This window comes from Amaranthus tricolor, chromosome 7 (genome assembly GCF_026212465.1).
Source record: "Amaranthus tricolor cultivar Red isolate AtriRed21 chromosome 7, ASM2621246v1, whole genome shotgun sequence".
NCBI lineage: Eukaryota > Viridiplantae > Streptophyta > Magnoliopsida > Caryophyllales > Amaranthaceae > Amaranthus > Amaranthus tricolor.
In genome coordinates this window covers 27,584,607-27,601,987 of record NC_080053.1, presented here as the reverse complement: position 1 = coordinate 27,601,987, position 17,381 = coordinate 27,584,607, and the positions used below count along the sequence as shown (strand labels likewise).

Below are 17,381 nucleotides of genomic sequence, written 5' to 3'. Positions count from 1 at the left end.
CAATTAATTTAATCCACTTTCACTTTCTTACTTAAAAGTACTCTTGTTTAATTATTTAATGTTCAACACATTATTATGAGCATTTTAATTGACACAAATATTAAAGTACTCAATTTTTTGAAATTGAGCTCCTTATATGGATCGATTTCACTGTAAGACGGTCTCATACAAAACTTGCTTTTATATTCAGATTTATTATACAACTCAATATAAATTTATAATAAGAATCGAGATTTATCTCAATCGAAAAGTCGGTGTAATTTGAAGTAATCACCATCATATGTTACAACATGAAAACATAGAAACAAAATGCATACGAATAAAGATACACCATTGCTATGCTATTTCAAAAATAGCAGCACAACTGCCAAATTCCTTTTGTATGTGCAGTGTATATTCATCTATTTGAACCCCTGGTAGCTCGGCAAACATGATTACGCTTACGAGCATGATCTATACTATGATGCTGCGTTCGACAAGCGTATCCATACCAGCAGTTTTCCCGGCTAGATGCTTCCGCTGGTAGAAGCTAAACATTTGCAAACGACAAGAATCAGTTGGTTAACAGTTAAAACAACAAACAAACACAAAAACCTATTTTTCCAGCCCTTCAGTAGTAGGAATCATATGAAGCAGCAATTGGAACGTGAGCAAAAGTCGAAACATCAATTTCAGAATAATACGATGTGCTTACATGGCAAGGCAATGAAACCCGGAACCAATAGAGAAGATATGAAACCAGCTGCTCAAAACAATCACTGCACATGATACAAAATCTTTTAAATGGCAACGAATTTAGCTCAACAGGAGGCAACTATGAAGTATTACAGGCACCATTTTTTATTAATTCGAGTACATCAGCATTTTACTTTGAGGGGCTTTTTGCTACCTAGTACCTTTTAAATTCCAATGGATGAAGTGTAACTTATATAACAAATCATACAATCTTCAAGTGATTGAGGTGTGCCTTCAAAGTTAAAGGGTAAGTTTTATGAACGGGCATTAAACCGGAGCTACTATATAGATCAGAATGTTGGGCTTTTAGAAAAAATCATAGTAGAAAGATGGGAGTAGCAGAAATGAGAATGCTTCGATGGATAAGTGGGCAGACTTTGAGGGATAGAATTCGAAACGAAGATGTCAGAAAGGGTTTAGCAATTACAAATATTAAGGAAAAGATGAAAGAGAATCATTAAGATGGTTTAGGCATGTCAAAAGACGGGGTATTAGCGAACCCGTAAGGAAGATAGAAAAATGGAGCTCAGAAGACTTAAAAAGAGGGTGAGAAAGACCGAAGATGACTTGGAGGACGAGGGGAAAGGATATGAATGACCTAGACTTGCAATTTGAGATGCTAGAAAATTGGAATAAATGGATATGAATGACCTAGACTTATAATTTGAGATGATATGAATGACCCAAATTATCCATTCAGCCGCGTACTACCACTGCCTACACCACCTACTGACCAACATTACCCAGCCTGGCCAATCACAACACCCATTGATCCCCTCACCCTGATCCAACTGCTTCTGCCTCATTCGAAATTATTCTTTCTCTTCTCAAGTGCCATATTTGATGGGAGAAATAGCAGTAATATTTCTTCTGTATGCTTGTGCAGTTTTGAACAGAGTAATATGGAAAGGATGAGGAGATTAGGGATTTCAGGTTGAATTTGGGAAAGATTAGAGGATTCGAGAAGCAATTATGCAGAGTCTGCGGACTAAAACATTTATTAGGATGGAAGAGGATCAATAAGCCTGTGCCTCATATTTTGACCTGATTTATAGAATTCACAGTAAATAAACATAGGTTAAGGACCAATTTGGGAAGACTACACCTATATTTGAGATTATTCAAAATACTTAAAACTTAAGAACATTGCCAAAACATTCAAGTTTTCATTACAAACGAGTCACGAAAAAATTTCCTTCTGTGAGGTATTAGTTCAACAGATGGAAATATTTATGAAGGTTCTAGTTGGACAAGAATCCAACTTTGTGAAGAAACATAAAGTTTGATTCTTTAAGATCTTCATACTCCATCATTACTTATGTCCCTCAATAAAAATTAGCTGCCTGCTAGAGTCTAGAGAGCAATCAAAACTACATTTCCCTCATTTATAATCAACTACAACCTAGACTTCATAAGGCTGAACTGATCCAAATTCACTAATATAGACATGACATGAACGCATAACTTGCTTATCTATTTTTAACCTGAAGTCATATTGACTGGCTAAAACCAACTCGATCTAGAAACAGTATGACTAATAATGATGGACCATTCATGATAAATCGACAATAGATCTGAAGATAAACCAAAATGAACCAAAAGAAAAGTATATAGTCATTCCTGATATAATTAAATAGATTCCAACAGAACTCAACTTGAACAACCAGTTGGCCACCTTTACACAATAATAAGTCAAATCAATACGCTTTCTGAGACAGCTAATCCTTGGGAAGCATAGTAAAGTTCATGATAATTCAACCATCATCAAAAGACCCACGCAGGACATTTCTAGAATAATATTTATAAGAAATGACGAGAATAATAAACAAGGTAATAATCGCCTATAATACAATAACAACCCAAAAGGAAAAACCGTCCCCATAAAATCATTCTCCCAATTGTCTCAGTATCATGCTCACAAAGGCAACATTTTCAAGTCAAATAGCACATGTATGACCCCTAAAAATTGGGAAACATCAGAGTATACACTTACCGGCAGACATGAGTACCAGCAGCTATCATGTCACCATGTTGCAAAGGCATTCTTGAACGATCTGTAAGACCATACATGCACAAAAAAGTTGATGAAGTCTTAAGAATGCAAGATTATTGTTTAGGAAAGAAACAAATAGGATAAATATTCAAACCGTAATCAAAGATGTGGTGCGAGTCACGCCAGCAATTCAAAAATTAACTAAGGCTACCTATGTGTCTTATTAATGGCCACATTTACATAGTAAACACCATTCATCAAGCAATATTCTCAATGCACATTTTCAAAATATCAAATTTTTACAATATTTATTATTTGCAAAATCGCAACTGAAGATACAAAAAGGTCAAAGTTGTGCATTGGATAGCGTGAAAACATGTATAGCAACTACCCACTAATTAAAAAACTAAGGAAATAGTATGCTCCTTGATCAATAATAATATATGTATCTTTTTTAGAGAAAGCATGCATAATAATAGAAAAAGTATCTACATGGAATATTTTAATGATAATCAGACAATTCATATGCAGAGCACAAAATAAAAAAGTGATGAAACCGATCATTAGCTGGATATGAGTTATGATATCATGTATGATTACTTTCATGCCATTACTTACTAGCGCTGGAATATGGATTCAATGAAAATTCCAAAGGCGTTTCATGATAAATTAAAAGAAAATTTGAAACAAATAAGTATTTTTAACAAAAGAAATAAAAAAAATGGGCTTCAGGTTAACTTAATTCCAAAAATAAGCGTCTTGATGCCCGAGCCTTAGGCCAGTTATGTTCGCAGTTACTAACAACAAACAAAAATATTGGTCAAAATTGTTTGTTCGCAGTTATTAACTGCGAACAAAAGAGAGAAAATGTCATAACGTTAAATGGGACAAAAAAAAGTCGTGTTTGTTCGCAATTACTAACTGCGAACAAAAATGACTTTTTTTTGTCCCATTTAACGTAATGACATTGTCTCTCTTTTGTTCGCAGTTAATAAATGCGAACAAACAATTTTGACTTTTTTGACCAATATTTTTGTTCGCTGTTAGTAACTACGAACATACCTGACCTAAGGCTCGGACATGGAGACGCTTATTTTTGGAATTAAGTTTACCCGAAGCTTAATTTTTTATTTTTTTTTAAATTAAAAACTAAAAGTGTGAGGCACCATAATGCATTAGCCAACAGGTTGTGCCTCACCTGGACGCGCCTCAAGCACACCTAGGTTTGCTTTGGGCCTCGCCTGGATTATAATTTTATGTAATAATATTTTAAAAATCTTATTTCAAAATGTTTTATAAGAATCAACACGTGTTAAGTCGGTTTCTTCTTTAGTTATTATATATATAGATATATAATGTATGATATACTGGTAAAAAAGCAGAATTTAAAGGAGAAGGTAAGCTTTAAAGTGTCTTAAAAAAGTAACCATATGATATATAATATTCAGCTAAGCAAAGTAAAGAATATTACCACTAGTTACGTAACGAGGAGATAATGCTCACGTAGCGAAATGACTTCTTGTGGCACATGATTTACTATATACATAGATATACAATATTCAGCAAGCACAAACAGCATGAATCCAAGCCTACGTGGTTTCCGAAGCAGTAAAAAGGAGATAACTAACAATGTAAGGCATTCAGCCACTAGTTACGTAACGAAATCAGTATAAACAGACTTGTGGCATTACCAAATTCTCGATTGTTTAACTTTGTGACCCATTCTGAAATGACTTCTTGTAATGTTTTACCCAACTGCCTTATACACGTATTTGTGATCTGTAAAATGAGACTGTAAGGATAATCGCAAAAAATCAGAAAAAATAAAATGCACCAATTTCATGAAGTACACACATCTTGCTCGTATGAATTCCTTTCATGCGTTACGGAAGGGATAACAGCAACTCTGTGCTCCGAAACCTGAAAGAAAACATAGTGCACTTGATAAAAACTTTCACCTGTGAAAAAACAAAACGACTGCACAACTCAAAGGAGGACCAGGAACAATTCTTAAAATAAATCGAAAGAAAGAGTGAAACAGTGGTGAATAGACACGAGAAAAATGCTTATAAAGCTAATGCAACATAGCATTTGGAGTCAAGGAATGTATCCCACACACAGACCAGCAAACTAAATGAAGAGATCTAGTTAACCCCAGGGTTCTTGTGAGCTACAACATCAAATATTTCAAGAGGCATCAAAATAGAACTTGAAATGTTTCTAAGACAGTTAACTAAAGGGAAGTGGGTATCCCACAAACCATGAGCAAATGAATACCAGTCAAACACTTGACAAAGAAGGAAATATCACACTGAGGCAGATTGCTTTTACAAGAATCATGGCCTAATCAAAAGTAACAATGAAGTATCCTTCCCAAGGAAGAAAACAGTAGAGAGAAATAAAAGGCACCCATAGGCCACACTTATGCTTTGAAGGGCGTGCAGAACAATCAGCATATTTTTCTGCTTTACGACATTGCATATTCGATTTTGTCATAGCTGCTATGTTAGTTTGAGCAGTAGTTTTCATTAATATAGACAATTCATCCTTGCTGGAGAAGCTGTACAACAAAAGCCTTGATTTTCATAGTGGCATTGGATCTTCAACAAAACTTGCTAGTGGAGGAAAAAATGGATGTTGATTTTTACTCAAGTGTCTCAAAGAACCTACGGATTATAAGAGAAAGAATGACATGGATCTTCCAACCTCACTCTGATCATCACTAACCCTTTTAATTTTAACGCTTGCCTCCATATCTTGACTTTACTATAGTTTTGTTCATTAATATGATGCCATCAACGAACAACATGCACAATGGCGCTTATTCATGGATATGTCTTTTTAGCTCATCTACAACCAGTGCAAAGAGAAAATAGCTCAAAGAAGAACCTTGATATAGACTAATTGTGGTTGGTAAATCTTTTGTCGCTTCTCCACATATCCTATAATGATATATTTGCATGGCATACATTTTCTCTCCATAATGCACCAAGTTACTTCTCTTGGTACTTCGTCAAACGCCTTCTCCATATTAAAAAACTCATGTGCAAATCCTTTTTATTTAACCCAACACTTGTTAGCACATCAAATGGATAGTTTCATGGAAGATTGTCCTCACATAAACCAAATTAGTTTCTTGAAAAACTTGTACATCTTCTGAGGCATGGTGTTCTATCATCCTCTCCTATAACTTTATGGTCTGGATCCTAAACTTAATTTCCTTTAATTAGAACAATCTTGTGCATGTCCTTTGTTTTTGTATATATATACTATAGAGATTATCCTCCAGTCATTGGACATCTTATTGTGTTTCATATCATGTAAAAGAGGTTAGTTAACCGATTATGTCTTATCTTCCCTAGAAACTTTCAAGCCTTAATAGGATCATGAACACCCTTTGCTTTCTTTCATTTCATTTTTCATATCTTGCATATCACTTACTCTGTGTATATGTCTCATATATTCTATGTTCTCTTCCACCAGTTCAATCAAGATGTCTCTTGCCACTCCCTTGACATCAATGCAACAACTCGTCGAAGTAATCCTTCTATCTATCCTTAATCTCTTCATCTTGGACAAGAAAGTCACCCAATAAGATCCTTTCTAAGCGCCTGTCTCAATTTGGCCATTCCATAAAGATTTTTCTATCCTTCTCTTGAGTCCAACTTGCTGCATACCTCTTTGTACACAATTTAATTTGCCTAATGTACTGCTTGTTTTGTCTCGATTTTGATTGTACTGTATTTAGCAATGAGTAGAACAAATGATAGCTCGAAAAGGAGATGACTGCACTTGTCGTTCTTTATTCTCAAATCCCACATACAGTTGTTCGCCCTCCATGGGGCCTTACGGGAGATTTAGGTTTTGCCCCAACACCACTTTGGCTAGAAGCAAACACAATTTTTGATTCGTGTGAGCCTAGAACAAAGTAATCACTTTTTCCAAACAAGCTCCTATAGTATAGATTAAATAAACATCCTCTTCCATAAAACAAGATAAAAAAGAGTATTAAACACAAATATACCCATATGGGTGAGAGTACAATGTGCCTCCTACACAACCATGATCACAGGATATCAAGAGCTCCAAGATACCCATTGAACTGGACAGCCAATTAATTGCAAGGGCCAATTAGAAACACAGCCAAACCAAAATCACATCAATATGCATTTCAGGCAACACCGCAGTCTTAAAATATTCTGTAGCAGGATACACTGCATTAATCAAACTTCATCCAAAAAAGAGCACATGTGACACATGCGGTCCAGATATAGTAAGCCAATTTAAACATACAGGTCTAAATGATTCAAGGTTGCACATTGGGTGAAGATCTGTCGCAGTAGCTTCCTGAGCACGCCAATAAGCACCACAAAAGGGTCTATTGCAACCTAAACCTACAAAACACCAAGCAAGATATTTAGGATGCTGGTAACAAAGATGATGTTACAAAAATATATGATATCAAGTTTTGATCCAAATCTATACAAATTATACAAAAAATTGCTTTGTTCTCTTTCTCGAGAAAGATGCAATAAATATTTCATGAAAACACAAACAAGGAGTACCAAATAAAATTTATCAATGATATATTACTAAGCCCTCTTTTTCCATAGTCTACCTGTAATACAAAAAAAAGAATATTAGAACTTCCTCTTGCTACCATCCGGAAGAGAATGCTTTGGGGGGTACAACTATACATCCAGAAAAGAGTAAGGTTGTGAGACCAGACTGAATGGCAAAGCTTTTGAGTGCAAATCTCGACAAATGAAGCCTTAGGAAGAAACTCGGTCAAAACCTGGATTTGTAGTGTTTGCTCAACAAGACTGATATTATTTCTAAGAGGAAAATTTAAGATCCTCATGACCACCGGAGTCCGAAATACGCTATGGTCAAAAAATGAGCCGAAAAAGCAACTTGAACTTCTAAAAAAGGTTTATTTGTACTGCCAACAGAAGGTTGTAGCATATAATCAATTCCTTTAGTCTGCTATCAGGTACACTTATTTGACCACTAGCCCTACAATATTGCTAGAGATCAAAGAAATCAATTCAACAATGTTAGATTCAAGCTTAATATAGAAGTTTGCTGAAGCAAAGGCTTGGGATTACAAGTTCCAAGAGGATGGAAGCATACATACCTATTATACTACCGCATACATATACGCATTATAATGCTATAAATTATACAAGACTTTGGAATTTTTAAGAAAGCTAAAATGTCTACAGTTTATAACAGAAACCTAACATTTGGCAAAAAGAAACTGTATCCACTAGAAGTGATAGTTTTCTGCATATCTTCACTAAAAATCAAGAAGAAAAAAAAGGAGAGAACAGTGAACTTACATATTTGAGGGATGTTGATATCAGATCTCAAAGGCATCATTCCTCTGCATGCATGACATTGTAAATGGACAGTACTAGAATTGCATTGAAAATCACCAATCTGAGTCCCTGTAGTGCACAAAGGCTGCATGCATTGGGAAGAGGGGAAGCAGGTGCAAAAGAAAAGAGATGGGGGAAGTAGGGATTATACTATGAACATAAAAATTAACATCCAAAAGAAGCCTATAAAATTAACATGAGTTGTTTTCTCTACAGAGCAAACCTTTGTGACCAAATATTTTAATTGTGGCAATCATGTGATTCGTAAAATTTTAAAAAATAGGTCTAAGAGTAAAAAAGGATATCTTTCAAATTTTTTAAGTTGAAGGAACCCCAAAAGTGCAACGTCAAGAGCCAATTATATAAATGGCATATATAGTTTTCAAACTTGGACACATTCATTTTCAGCATAGAAGAAGTGCAAATAATTGTTCAGGAAGTAAAACAATCAAAAAAGTTGACTTGGCCCTTAGCTTACTACATTTATAAAGCACCAACACTGCAAAGAGAAATGATTCCACCAAAATATTACCAAGGAGAATAAATAACATCATTAAGATATTCAAGCCTAGGTGGGAGCCTCTTAATGGCATTGGGATAATGAAATGTACATATCAAGATATTCAAGCCTCAACCAATTTACAAAAAGTCAATTAAGACGGTTCAGAACATGAAAGGATTGTGCTCATTGAGGTCTATTTCTGGGTTCAAATTAAAAAAGGGTGGTCAGGTCAAAGTCGAGACTTCAGTTCGCAAAGGTTGTTGCATCATAGTGAAGCCCAATTTACAGTAGTATCTAAGTACTGAGTTTATATAGGTCCATTTAAAGTCGGCTGGTTTTATTTTGCATACCTCTAGAAAGAAAAGGTACAAACTTACTAGAAAAATGGTTAATTATAAACACATTTATCATGATAAGAATTTTTTTAATACCACATTGACGGCATTGTAGCTCTATCTCATGCCTTTCTTGATAAATCGGTGAATGTTCTCTTTTTCGACGATTCCTTTTTCCATTTGTAATGACCTACAAACATAAACAATGGAATTGATTTATTAAATAAGATGAAGAGAATTTATACAATTTTACCTTGATTTTGTTCCCAATCATCATCCCTAGGTTAAACCCTCTCTCCCTTTCTATTCTTCGTTTTTCCCTTTCTATTCTTCATTTATCAGTTGACTCAAGTTTTCATGAGATACTTTTATTAAATTCATTAGATGTCGATAGCAATCACTTACAAGACTAGACTTTATCGACGCATAAGAATCTAATATAGCCAGGTCTTCTGCAGAACGCCGTAGGGAAGCATCTGCCCGCAAAATTTCCTACAGAGACAGGAAGCACGTCATGTAAGCTCAATATTGTAGCATAGCCAAATGCCAAATATATTTAGATAACCACTAACTGGAAAGTCTTTAAAAAGTAATGGAAACTTTGAGCTAGAAAAGGAAATAAACCTCTATTAGATAAACCAATAGCTTTAAGAGCTTTGGTTTTTTAAAGTTTTAACTTATATAATAAAACTCATTCTTAAATAACACTAGAGACAGATAATGGGTCAAAAAGTTAGGAATTGTTTATACAAAGTAATAATAGTATATTGCATCAAAAAAGAATTCACTACCAAAAAATCAGCTCAAAAATCAGCGTACTCAACTTTAGACTACTCGAAAACAGGTCAGGACAGTCAAATGTCAAAACGAGAAGTTACACGGAGAGAAAGATCATTCATGTAAGATGAAGACAGCATGCATCAATGGAACAAACAATGACATGTATTTAGAATATCAAAACAAATCAGCAAACAAATATGCTCCAACATGTAAACTTAGACAACAATTTTCTGATAGCTTGCAGAGTGAAGATGACTCGGTGACCTGTGAGCAAATGTCCACCAAACAAAGTTATAGATAACAACTGAAAGGAAAAACTATTTCTCGCTTAAATAAGATCTGTTGATTTTCCAAAATTTTTATCAAACTAATATATAATGCAATTCAAGCAAAAGCATATTTAACTGAAAAAATCAATACAAATTAAAAATATTCATATAACAAAATATTAGAACGGTCATACAAAAGCGAGAATGCAGTAGCACCTCCTCAATACCATGCAGAAAGTGGTTTCTACTAACAAAGTGCACAGCTCCCCTACAATGAGGGCACAAAACACTTGAGTGTTTCTCCTGACACCTCTTCAACCACTCTGAGAAGCATCCATTGCTGTTCCATCAATATAAGTGCATTAGTAATTAGTCCTAGCTATAAAGGTCAAAGTAAACCGTTTATTGAATACTAATATACTATAATCAACAAACCAGAAATTATGAAGGCACGGAGCAACTGTCACAACATCATGCCAGACATTAAGGCAAATGCTGCATTTTGCGTGTTCCGCATCTAGGGAAATCTGGGATAAAAGCAACCACATTGGTAACAATAATTAGCCACAGAAATACAAACTTAAGCTACTTCAACAAGAAATTTTCACATTGTTATAACATAAACCAACCATCAACTTATGATTAGAGCATTGTTCTAGCACAGGCATCACCTCAAACTTGTAGCTAAGATGCCCTGCATACCAAAAAAAAAGTTAACAAGTCAACACCAAGGAGCTACACTTATGAGATAGTCAGGTAGACCCAATATAAGAAAATCAAAAAAGAAAGTCTTTATGCTGATTAACTCCTTACCGATGAACATAATTTGATTCAATTCGTGCAAATTTATATGGTTTTGTCAAAGAAACTGGCCAGCCAATTCCTCTTCTTTTCATCTTGTTTGTTAATTTTTAGCACAAAATCTCATTATAATGTCCTCAAGTGAACCCATTACACAAATACAAACATATAAAAAGAGAGGATGTGATGAAGAATAGTTTTTCATTTACCAATTATAGAGAGGGAGAGAGAGAGATAGAGTTACATGAAAGAGAGATAAGCAAGTTTGAGACATCTATATATTCCATTAGTGATGAGATTGTATATAGACAGTGCATTGGACATCAGAATTCTCATGATATGAAGCATGCAAAAGTAAAACCCAAGAAGGCACGGAAACAAGATCCGTATATGAAGCAAGGAACAAAGCCCTATCTCATCACAATCACGACAACAAGATATAGGAAATTCTCATGATCCTTTCAATTCATAGACACCACTTAAGCCCCCAAATATAACCCACTTTAGAAAAAAAATCCAGGTCTTTGTCCCTTATAAATTAAATTAAGAAAGCCGTAGCATGGATATTAAACCTATCTACAATTCCCTAAGCTCAAATAGCAAGGCAACAAGAATGAGGGATGCTGTAGTGCAAAAAAATAAGGTGCCCCTTCTACAAATGCAATTTTAGGGGAAAAATCGCACTAAAAGATTGCCCAACAACAACTGTGCCAAAACCTTACTCTCAAAAGATTAGAGTAAACTGGATAAACCGATAGATCTGTTCCAATGGTCATCCACATAAAGTCATCTTCTCCATTCTTTTCGATTTCTTAACATCTCAACCATCAACTCTAAATCCTTTATATATTTCCACTCCTACCCTCTAGTTCATATTCGGACTTCTTTGTCCTCTTTTTAAGTCCACAGCGTTCCAACATTCTATCTTTATTACCGGTTCAATAATACTCCGTCTTTGCACATGCCTAAACTATCTTAAACGATTTTCCATCATTTTCTCCTCAATATTTCCGACCTAAACCCTTTCTTATATCTTTGTTTCGAATTCTATTCCTCAAGACATACTCACTCATCCATTGAACAATTTGCATGTCTGCTACTATCATCATTTTTAAAAGCCCAACTTTTTGATGTCTATAGTAACATTGTTCTAATGGCCTTCATATAAAACTTGTCCTTAGATTTGCTAGCACCCTTCGATCATATAATATCCCATTAGTCAATCACTATGTTTGCCACCCACACTTAATTATATGGGTCACATCTTATTAAATATCCTCATCCAAGATATTTGAAACATCTACTTGGAGCAATAGCTTTTTATTCCAATTTCATAGTGTCTCTACTTATCTCATTTGTGCTTAAAACAATTTACAATAGTTCACCAAATCAGAAAATAGCATCTGTCAATTTCTCTATTACCTTACTAAGCACTCCCTATATACCTTAATAGTTGCACCATTTTCAGCTAACGATTAAAGCATAATCCAGTCCTTTGATCCTTAATATATTTAGTTGTATATGTAAGCATTATGAAAAGTTGATATTGTACAATTAGTGAAATTCTTGAATAAATAGAATAAGATCTCACTCAAACATGATTTTCCTTGCACATTAGTGAGAGGATATGGAAGAAGATCAATAGATTAATAACATTTATTAAGAAAATGGTGCAAGTGATGCATTGAGACAAATTAGAATACATATAGAAAATCAACAAGTATGATAACCCAATCTTCATAATGTAATAAAATAGTCACTACGTCATAATGATTATACCAAGTAATTTTGTTCTAGAATTGTTTAAGTGCTTTGAAAACACCAATCTACTTTAATCCATCTTAACTATTTCCCTGATTTTTTTCAATTTGTAGCTTAGAACCGCATGTATCTTGGCACTGTTCATGTGTTTCTTTTAAATGTCCATGTAAGTCATAAAAGGATATAAGAATTGGTGTGGTTAAAGATGTATCAATGAGATTAGAAACAAGGCCAAGTACAAATCCATATGTGAAGACACAGCATACACCAAAGGTGAGTAACTTCTTTTTAGTGGTATGCATTCAACAACAATTACTATTAGATAAATAAATCATGAACCTTGGTATATGAAAAGAATTAAACATATATAAGCTACAAAATATAGCCGATTAGTCATTAATCCATATGCTTAAAGAGTTAACATTCTTCATGTCCACAACAAGCAAAGAGCAAAAGGCCCACTAAACAAAAAGATTAAATCGCCCTTTGTCCAATATCAAAAAAGCGCACAATAACCTTAAGGCATGGAATAAAAAGGTACAAACAAAATGTATGAAGAACATATAAAAAAACACAAACATAAAGTAAAGGATTTGTTATAAGACAATAAAGTGCTTCAATGATTTCAAACGTGCTTAATCGATTAACTAACCTTCTCTAGTGGAAGCAGGCACTATTTCACTGCCACATTTTATACCAACCACAGCTTCACTCTCTAGTGTAATCCCATCAACAAGAATCTTATTTGACCTAAATTAGATAAAAGACCAAAGAAAAGTTGGATAAATCTTGAAAGCAAGGAAAGTGCAAGCGTGTGGACGCTCACAAAACATTGACATAGCAGTGGGCCTAAATGATTTGGCCCACATGCAATACCATTAGTATGGTAGTCGAGAACATAATAAAACCATTACATGCCAATTTCATCATGAAGGCAGTCTAAACTTGGCACAACCTCATGGATACATACTTTCTCTTTCAACAATTCTCCTAAATATAGGAGCTTTAAGGGAGAAATGTCATACATAGTATAAGATAAAGGATGTACTAATAAGTTAGGCTCACAAAAATTCAAAATAAAACTTGTCTAAATACATTAAAACAAACATAGGAATGATATAATCACCTCCTTTAACTTACACATTCAAACCATCATTTATTTCAATATAAGCTTATTTATTACAACCATTAAACTGAAATGGAAATGGACATAGGATAAGAGAAATAAGTGAATTAACGTGAAATTCTTAATATCAATTGCGAAAAAAGTTGCAAGGATGTTGAGATGTTTGGTTGAGCTACTTGTTACAAAATGGATTATGCTTATTCGATTTTTTAGTATGGACCTCAAGAAAGGGCTCCAAAGTCTAAACCCAAAATTATCATCTTTACCACATCAATCCACAAGATTCAAATCATAACTCGATCGGCCTTGCTTTCTCTCATCCCCTTCCCCTTTTCTTCATCTACATTTCATTGAATCTTGCATCAAACAACCATTTTGATTTTCTTTGGCCTATAATCTTATCTCTAGAAATATGTGGATTAGACATCCAAGACAGACAATGAGCTTGATGTCTCATAGCTCCAACTAGCCGCGAAGATATCAATCATAACAGGTGGTTTATTGTGAACCCTTCATATAACAGGCTAAATTTTTCTCTCCATCCCATCTAATTTTCCAATCCCTTCCAAGATGCCACATCTACGCGAGGTCCTACCATCACATTACCGTCAACAATTAGAACCATGATATTGTATTCTTTGATTAGCTTTCAAATTTCTATATCTAAATTCCCAAAAATAATATGATTCTTAGCTAGCTTTGAAACTTAGTCTTGCAAAAGTTGACCTGATTTGCTAACCTGACTAACCTTAAATAAGTGGGTTTGAGTTGAGACTTTTAATCAAGTTCGTCCCGACCCGACTTGTATAACCTATTTTATTAAACAAGTAAATTTTGAATTAGCTCAATCAGTATAACCTGATTTACTTCATGTAAAATTTTTCTATTTTTCATAGTAAATACAAAATAAGCAATTCATAAACTAAAGTTTAAAACTCAAGCCTAAAAATAAAATGTGGGCAATGTTATAAACCTTAAAATGAAGAAAAAAAACCTCAGGGATTGAATAAGTTGAAATCAGGTCAACCTTATTCGGCACCTAATGTTATGGTCGGGATTGTGATTTTCAACCCAATTAACTAAACGGGTTAGATTTGAGTCAAAGGGTTTCTAACCTGTATATATATGACCTGAATACAAACTCGGCCTACAAGCGTAGTGAAACTGACAGATGGAAATCAGTCCTCCCTAATATTAAATTCTCATTTAATTTAGTATTAGTTTGTTTTATCAATGGCCCCTGGAACATATTATGCATGCCTATTACATTGTGGAATCATTTTAACTTAACAAAGACATTAACTCTAAAATATGGGCTCCAATTTTCTTCCCATTAAAGAAATTGCACATATTACATAACCTCTAATAATTCATTCATAGACTAATGGTCTAACTCCAAAGAAAGAAAATCAGATATTTAAAAGTTAAATTATGGTCAAAAGCTCATCTAATATTACATATTAACTGTGTTAACACTGAAAGATGACTTGCATTTTCAAAAATAATTATAATAGCATTTCTTTCATACATGTACAAGAAGAGTCAACCCAAAGGAAAATAAACTGAAGTAAACAGATGTAAACCTTTTGTTTCTTATAGAGGCAGAACAACGATCTGAGTTCCTTATTATCTGACACCATTCAACCTTATCAGTAGTAGATGAGATACTTGAGCATATGATTGTATCATCTGAGCTAATCTCAATGCTCACGCAGCATGAATCAGAGGGCACTACAAATGTATACAAGAAACCAAAGGATAAATAGGAATTCCGGTGTCAAAATAATGCCAAAAATAGTGACTAAACAAAACATCAAAAAGTATTTTAAAAATGGAACGGGTTGTCCCTAATTCAAAACAAGCATGCAGCACTATAAAAGAACACATAATAAGATAGTGGCATCAGCAAGATACGACATTCAAGCTTAAATTTCCTCGAATTAATTTGTCAAATTCAAGCTAAACACGAACTATAATATCAATAAAACAATAGAGCGCTTACATTATACTGAAAGTATAAACAAACACTTAAATACAAAAATAGTTTTAATAATTATCCTTTAAGTTGCTACAGTCAGTTTTCGACCCAATTATATAAACTAAAAAAAGCAAAAGACATCAAGCAATACCTCTTCCCATTATGCCTTTCACTCCACATATATATGAACTAAAATTGTTGATTCGAATTATGCAATATACAAATGATAAGTTTGTTCTGATTTCCTTTACAAGAAAAAATCCCAACGAATTTAAAATTCCATGTCTTCGGTATAAGAGAAAGCCTGAGATATGCTTGAACACAAGTTCGTCACTTTTATTTATACAAAAAAAAATACATCTCCCATATATATAGATGAAAGACCTAAAAAATTATTTTAAGAGGAAAAACGATGCTCATACAACAAGAGAATTGACAACTAGCAGCAATAACTTGTAGCCTCATGGGCGGATTTAGCTATTGTCAATGTTGTTAGTTGACAGCATTGTTATGCAAGAATCCTTAATATAGAACAAAACTACTAGTCAATTGTGCTGTTAGACATTGGAAATGACTTGTAGAGGGTTGTGGGTCGATTCCTATTTCCTAACACTAACACCTACCAGCATCCTTTTTTTTCTAATTATTTCAGTATGATTGTGTTTAGCCAATTTTTCTAATTTTATTCATACCTTCATATCTTTTAAGTTAATTTTTTTAAAATCAGTTTGATTGTGTGATGATTTAATATAGTGAATTAACGACATTTTATTAAGGGATAGGAATAATATCAGATTTTATGATAAATATATTAGCGTACACATAGTGAATGATACAACTGGAGTACTTATTTTGAAAGTGATTTGTTTCAAAATTTGTAAAATAACGACATTATGCGCCGCTTTCAAAATAAGAAAAACTCGGCATGGACAATTGTGTGCCTTGATTAAAACGTTGAATGAAATTATTTTATTTTAATTATTGACATTATTTATTTTTATTCTAGAACTACCGATGTAGCTACTAGTGCAAAAACAAGGTTGCATCACCATATTGTGACCTTATCGTAAAGGTTTTTTATCTTATTGCAACCTAAAATAATCTCATCTGCATTGACCGAAAAATCTAATACGCAAACGTGACCAAATCCGTATTTTTGCACTATTCCTTGTAGGGTAACTCAAACTAAAATAACATTTCTCATCAAAATGTGAGCTAGAAACCTAATTTGGACATAGTAACACTTGAAAGTATACAATGAATAAATTAACAAAATTCAAATCATGTACACAAGAAAAACCAAACCAGCAATTCATAGAAATTCATGTCGAACAACCAGATAATGCAGAATTTAACACACACAAAAAACCCAATTCGTGATGTCCAAAATCATTCAAATTCCATAACGTTTCATTACTAAGAATCGATTGAATGTGCAGGCTTTAGTTTAAATGCAAAACATGCTCAGAAAATCAATTAAAAAAAAAATAAGACAACCAAACAGTTTGAATTTTGAATTATGAATGTGAATGTGAATGAAGAACTAAAAGCGAGGATGTTATACCAAGTTTGGCCCAAATTTCATGAGAGGAGTTTGAACCAGATGATTGCCCAACTTCCATGGCTAAAGGAAAAAAGGTCTTCTCGGTGAATGATCAGAGTGGGTTACCACTTACAATTGCGAAGCTTGCAATGGAAGTCGGTTAGTATTGCTAGTTAT

At 33.8% G+C, this 17,381-nt stretch overlaps 1 protein-coding gene across 2 annotated transcripts; it reads right to left on the bottom strand.

Moving 5' to 3' along the window:
* Nucleotides 1–168: 168 nt before the first annotated feature.
* On the bottom strand, nucleotides 169–17,381 carry LOC130817491 (uncharacterized). 2 transcript variants are annotated; one of them, XM_057683226.1, is made up of 15 exons: nucleotides 17,226–17,381; nucleotides 15,267–15,414; nucleotides 13,210–13,307; nucleotides 10,625–10,689; nucleotides 10,431–10,522; nucleotides 10,212–10,335; nucleotides 9,352–9,438; nucleotides 9,043–9,136; nucleotides 8,071–8,178; nucleotides 7,022–7,122; nucleotides 4,583–4,648; nucleotides 4,420–4,507; nucleotides 2,729–2,789; nucleotides 695–758; nucleotides 169–529 (listed from the first exon to the last, which is right to left on the bottom strand). In XM_057683226.1, the coding sequence occupies exons 1-15, from the start codon at nucleotides 17,281–17,283 to the stop codon at nucleotides 398–400; spliced, it is 1,386 nt and encodes a 461-aa protein (XP_057539209.1). In that variant the 5' UTR covers nucleotides 17,284–17,381; the 3' UTR covers nucleotides 169–397. The 2 variants fall into 2 exon arrangements, 1 of the variants encoding a protein (XP_057539209.1); XR_009043813.1 differs by lacking the exon at nucleotides 169–529 and adding an exon at nucleotides 4,200–4,264.

Excerpts from the sequence above, each read along its gene's own strand:
- LOC130817491 (XM_057683226.1), bottom strand. The coding sequence starts at position 17,283 with ATGGAAGTTGGGCAATCATCTGGTTCAAACTCCTCTCATGAAATTTGG. Across the intron at positions 10,336-10,430 it reads CCGTGCCTTCATAATTTCTG|CAATGGATGCTTCTCAGAGT; the intron begins GTTTGTTGATTA and ends TTGATGGAACAG. Across the intron at positions 759-2,728 it reads GCTGGTACTCATGTCTGCCG|TGATTGTTTTGAGCAGCTGG; the intron begins GTAAGTGTATAC and ends TATCATGTGCAG.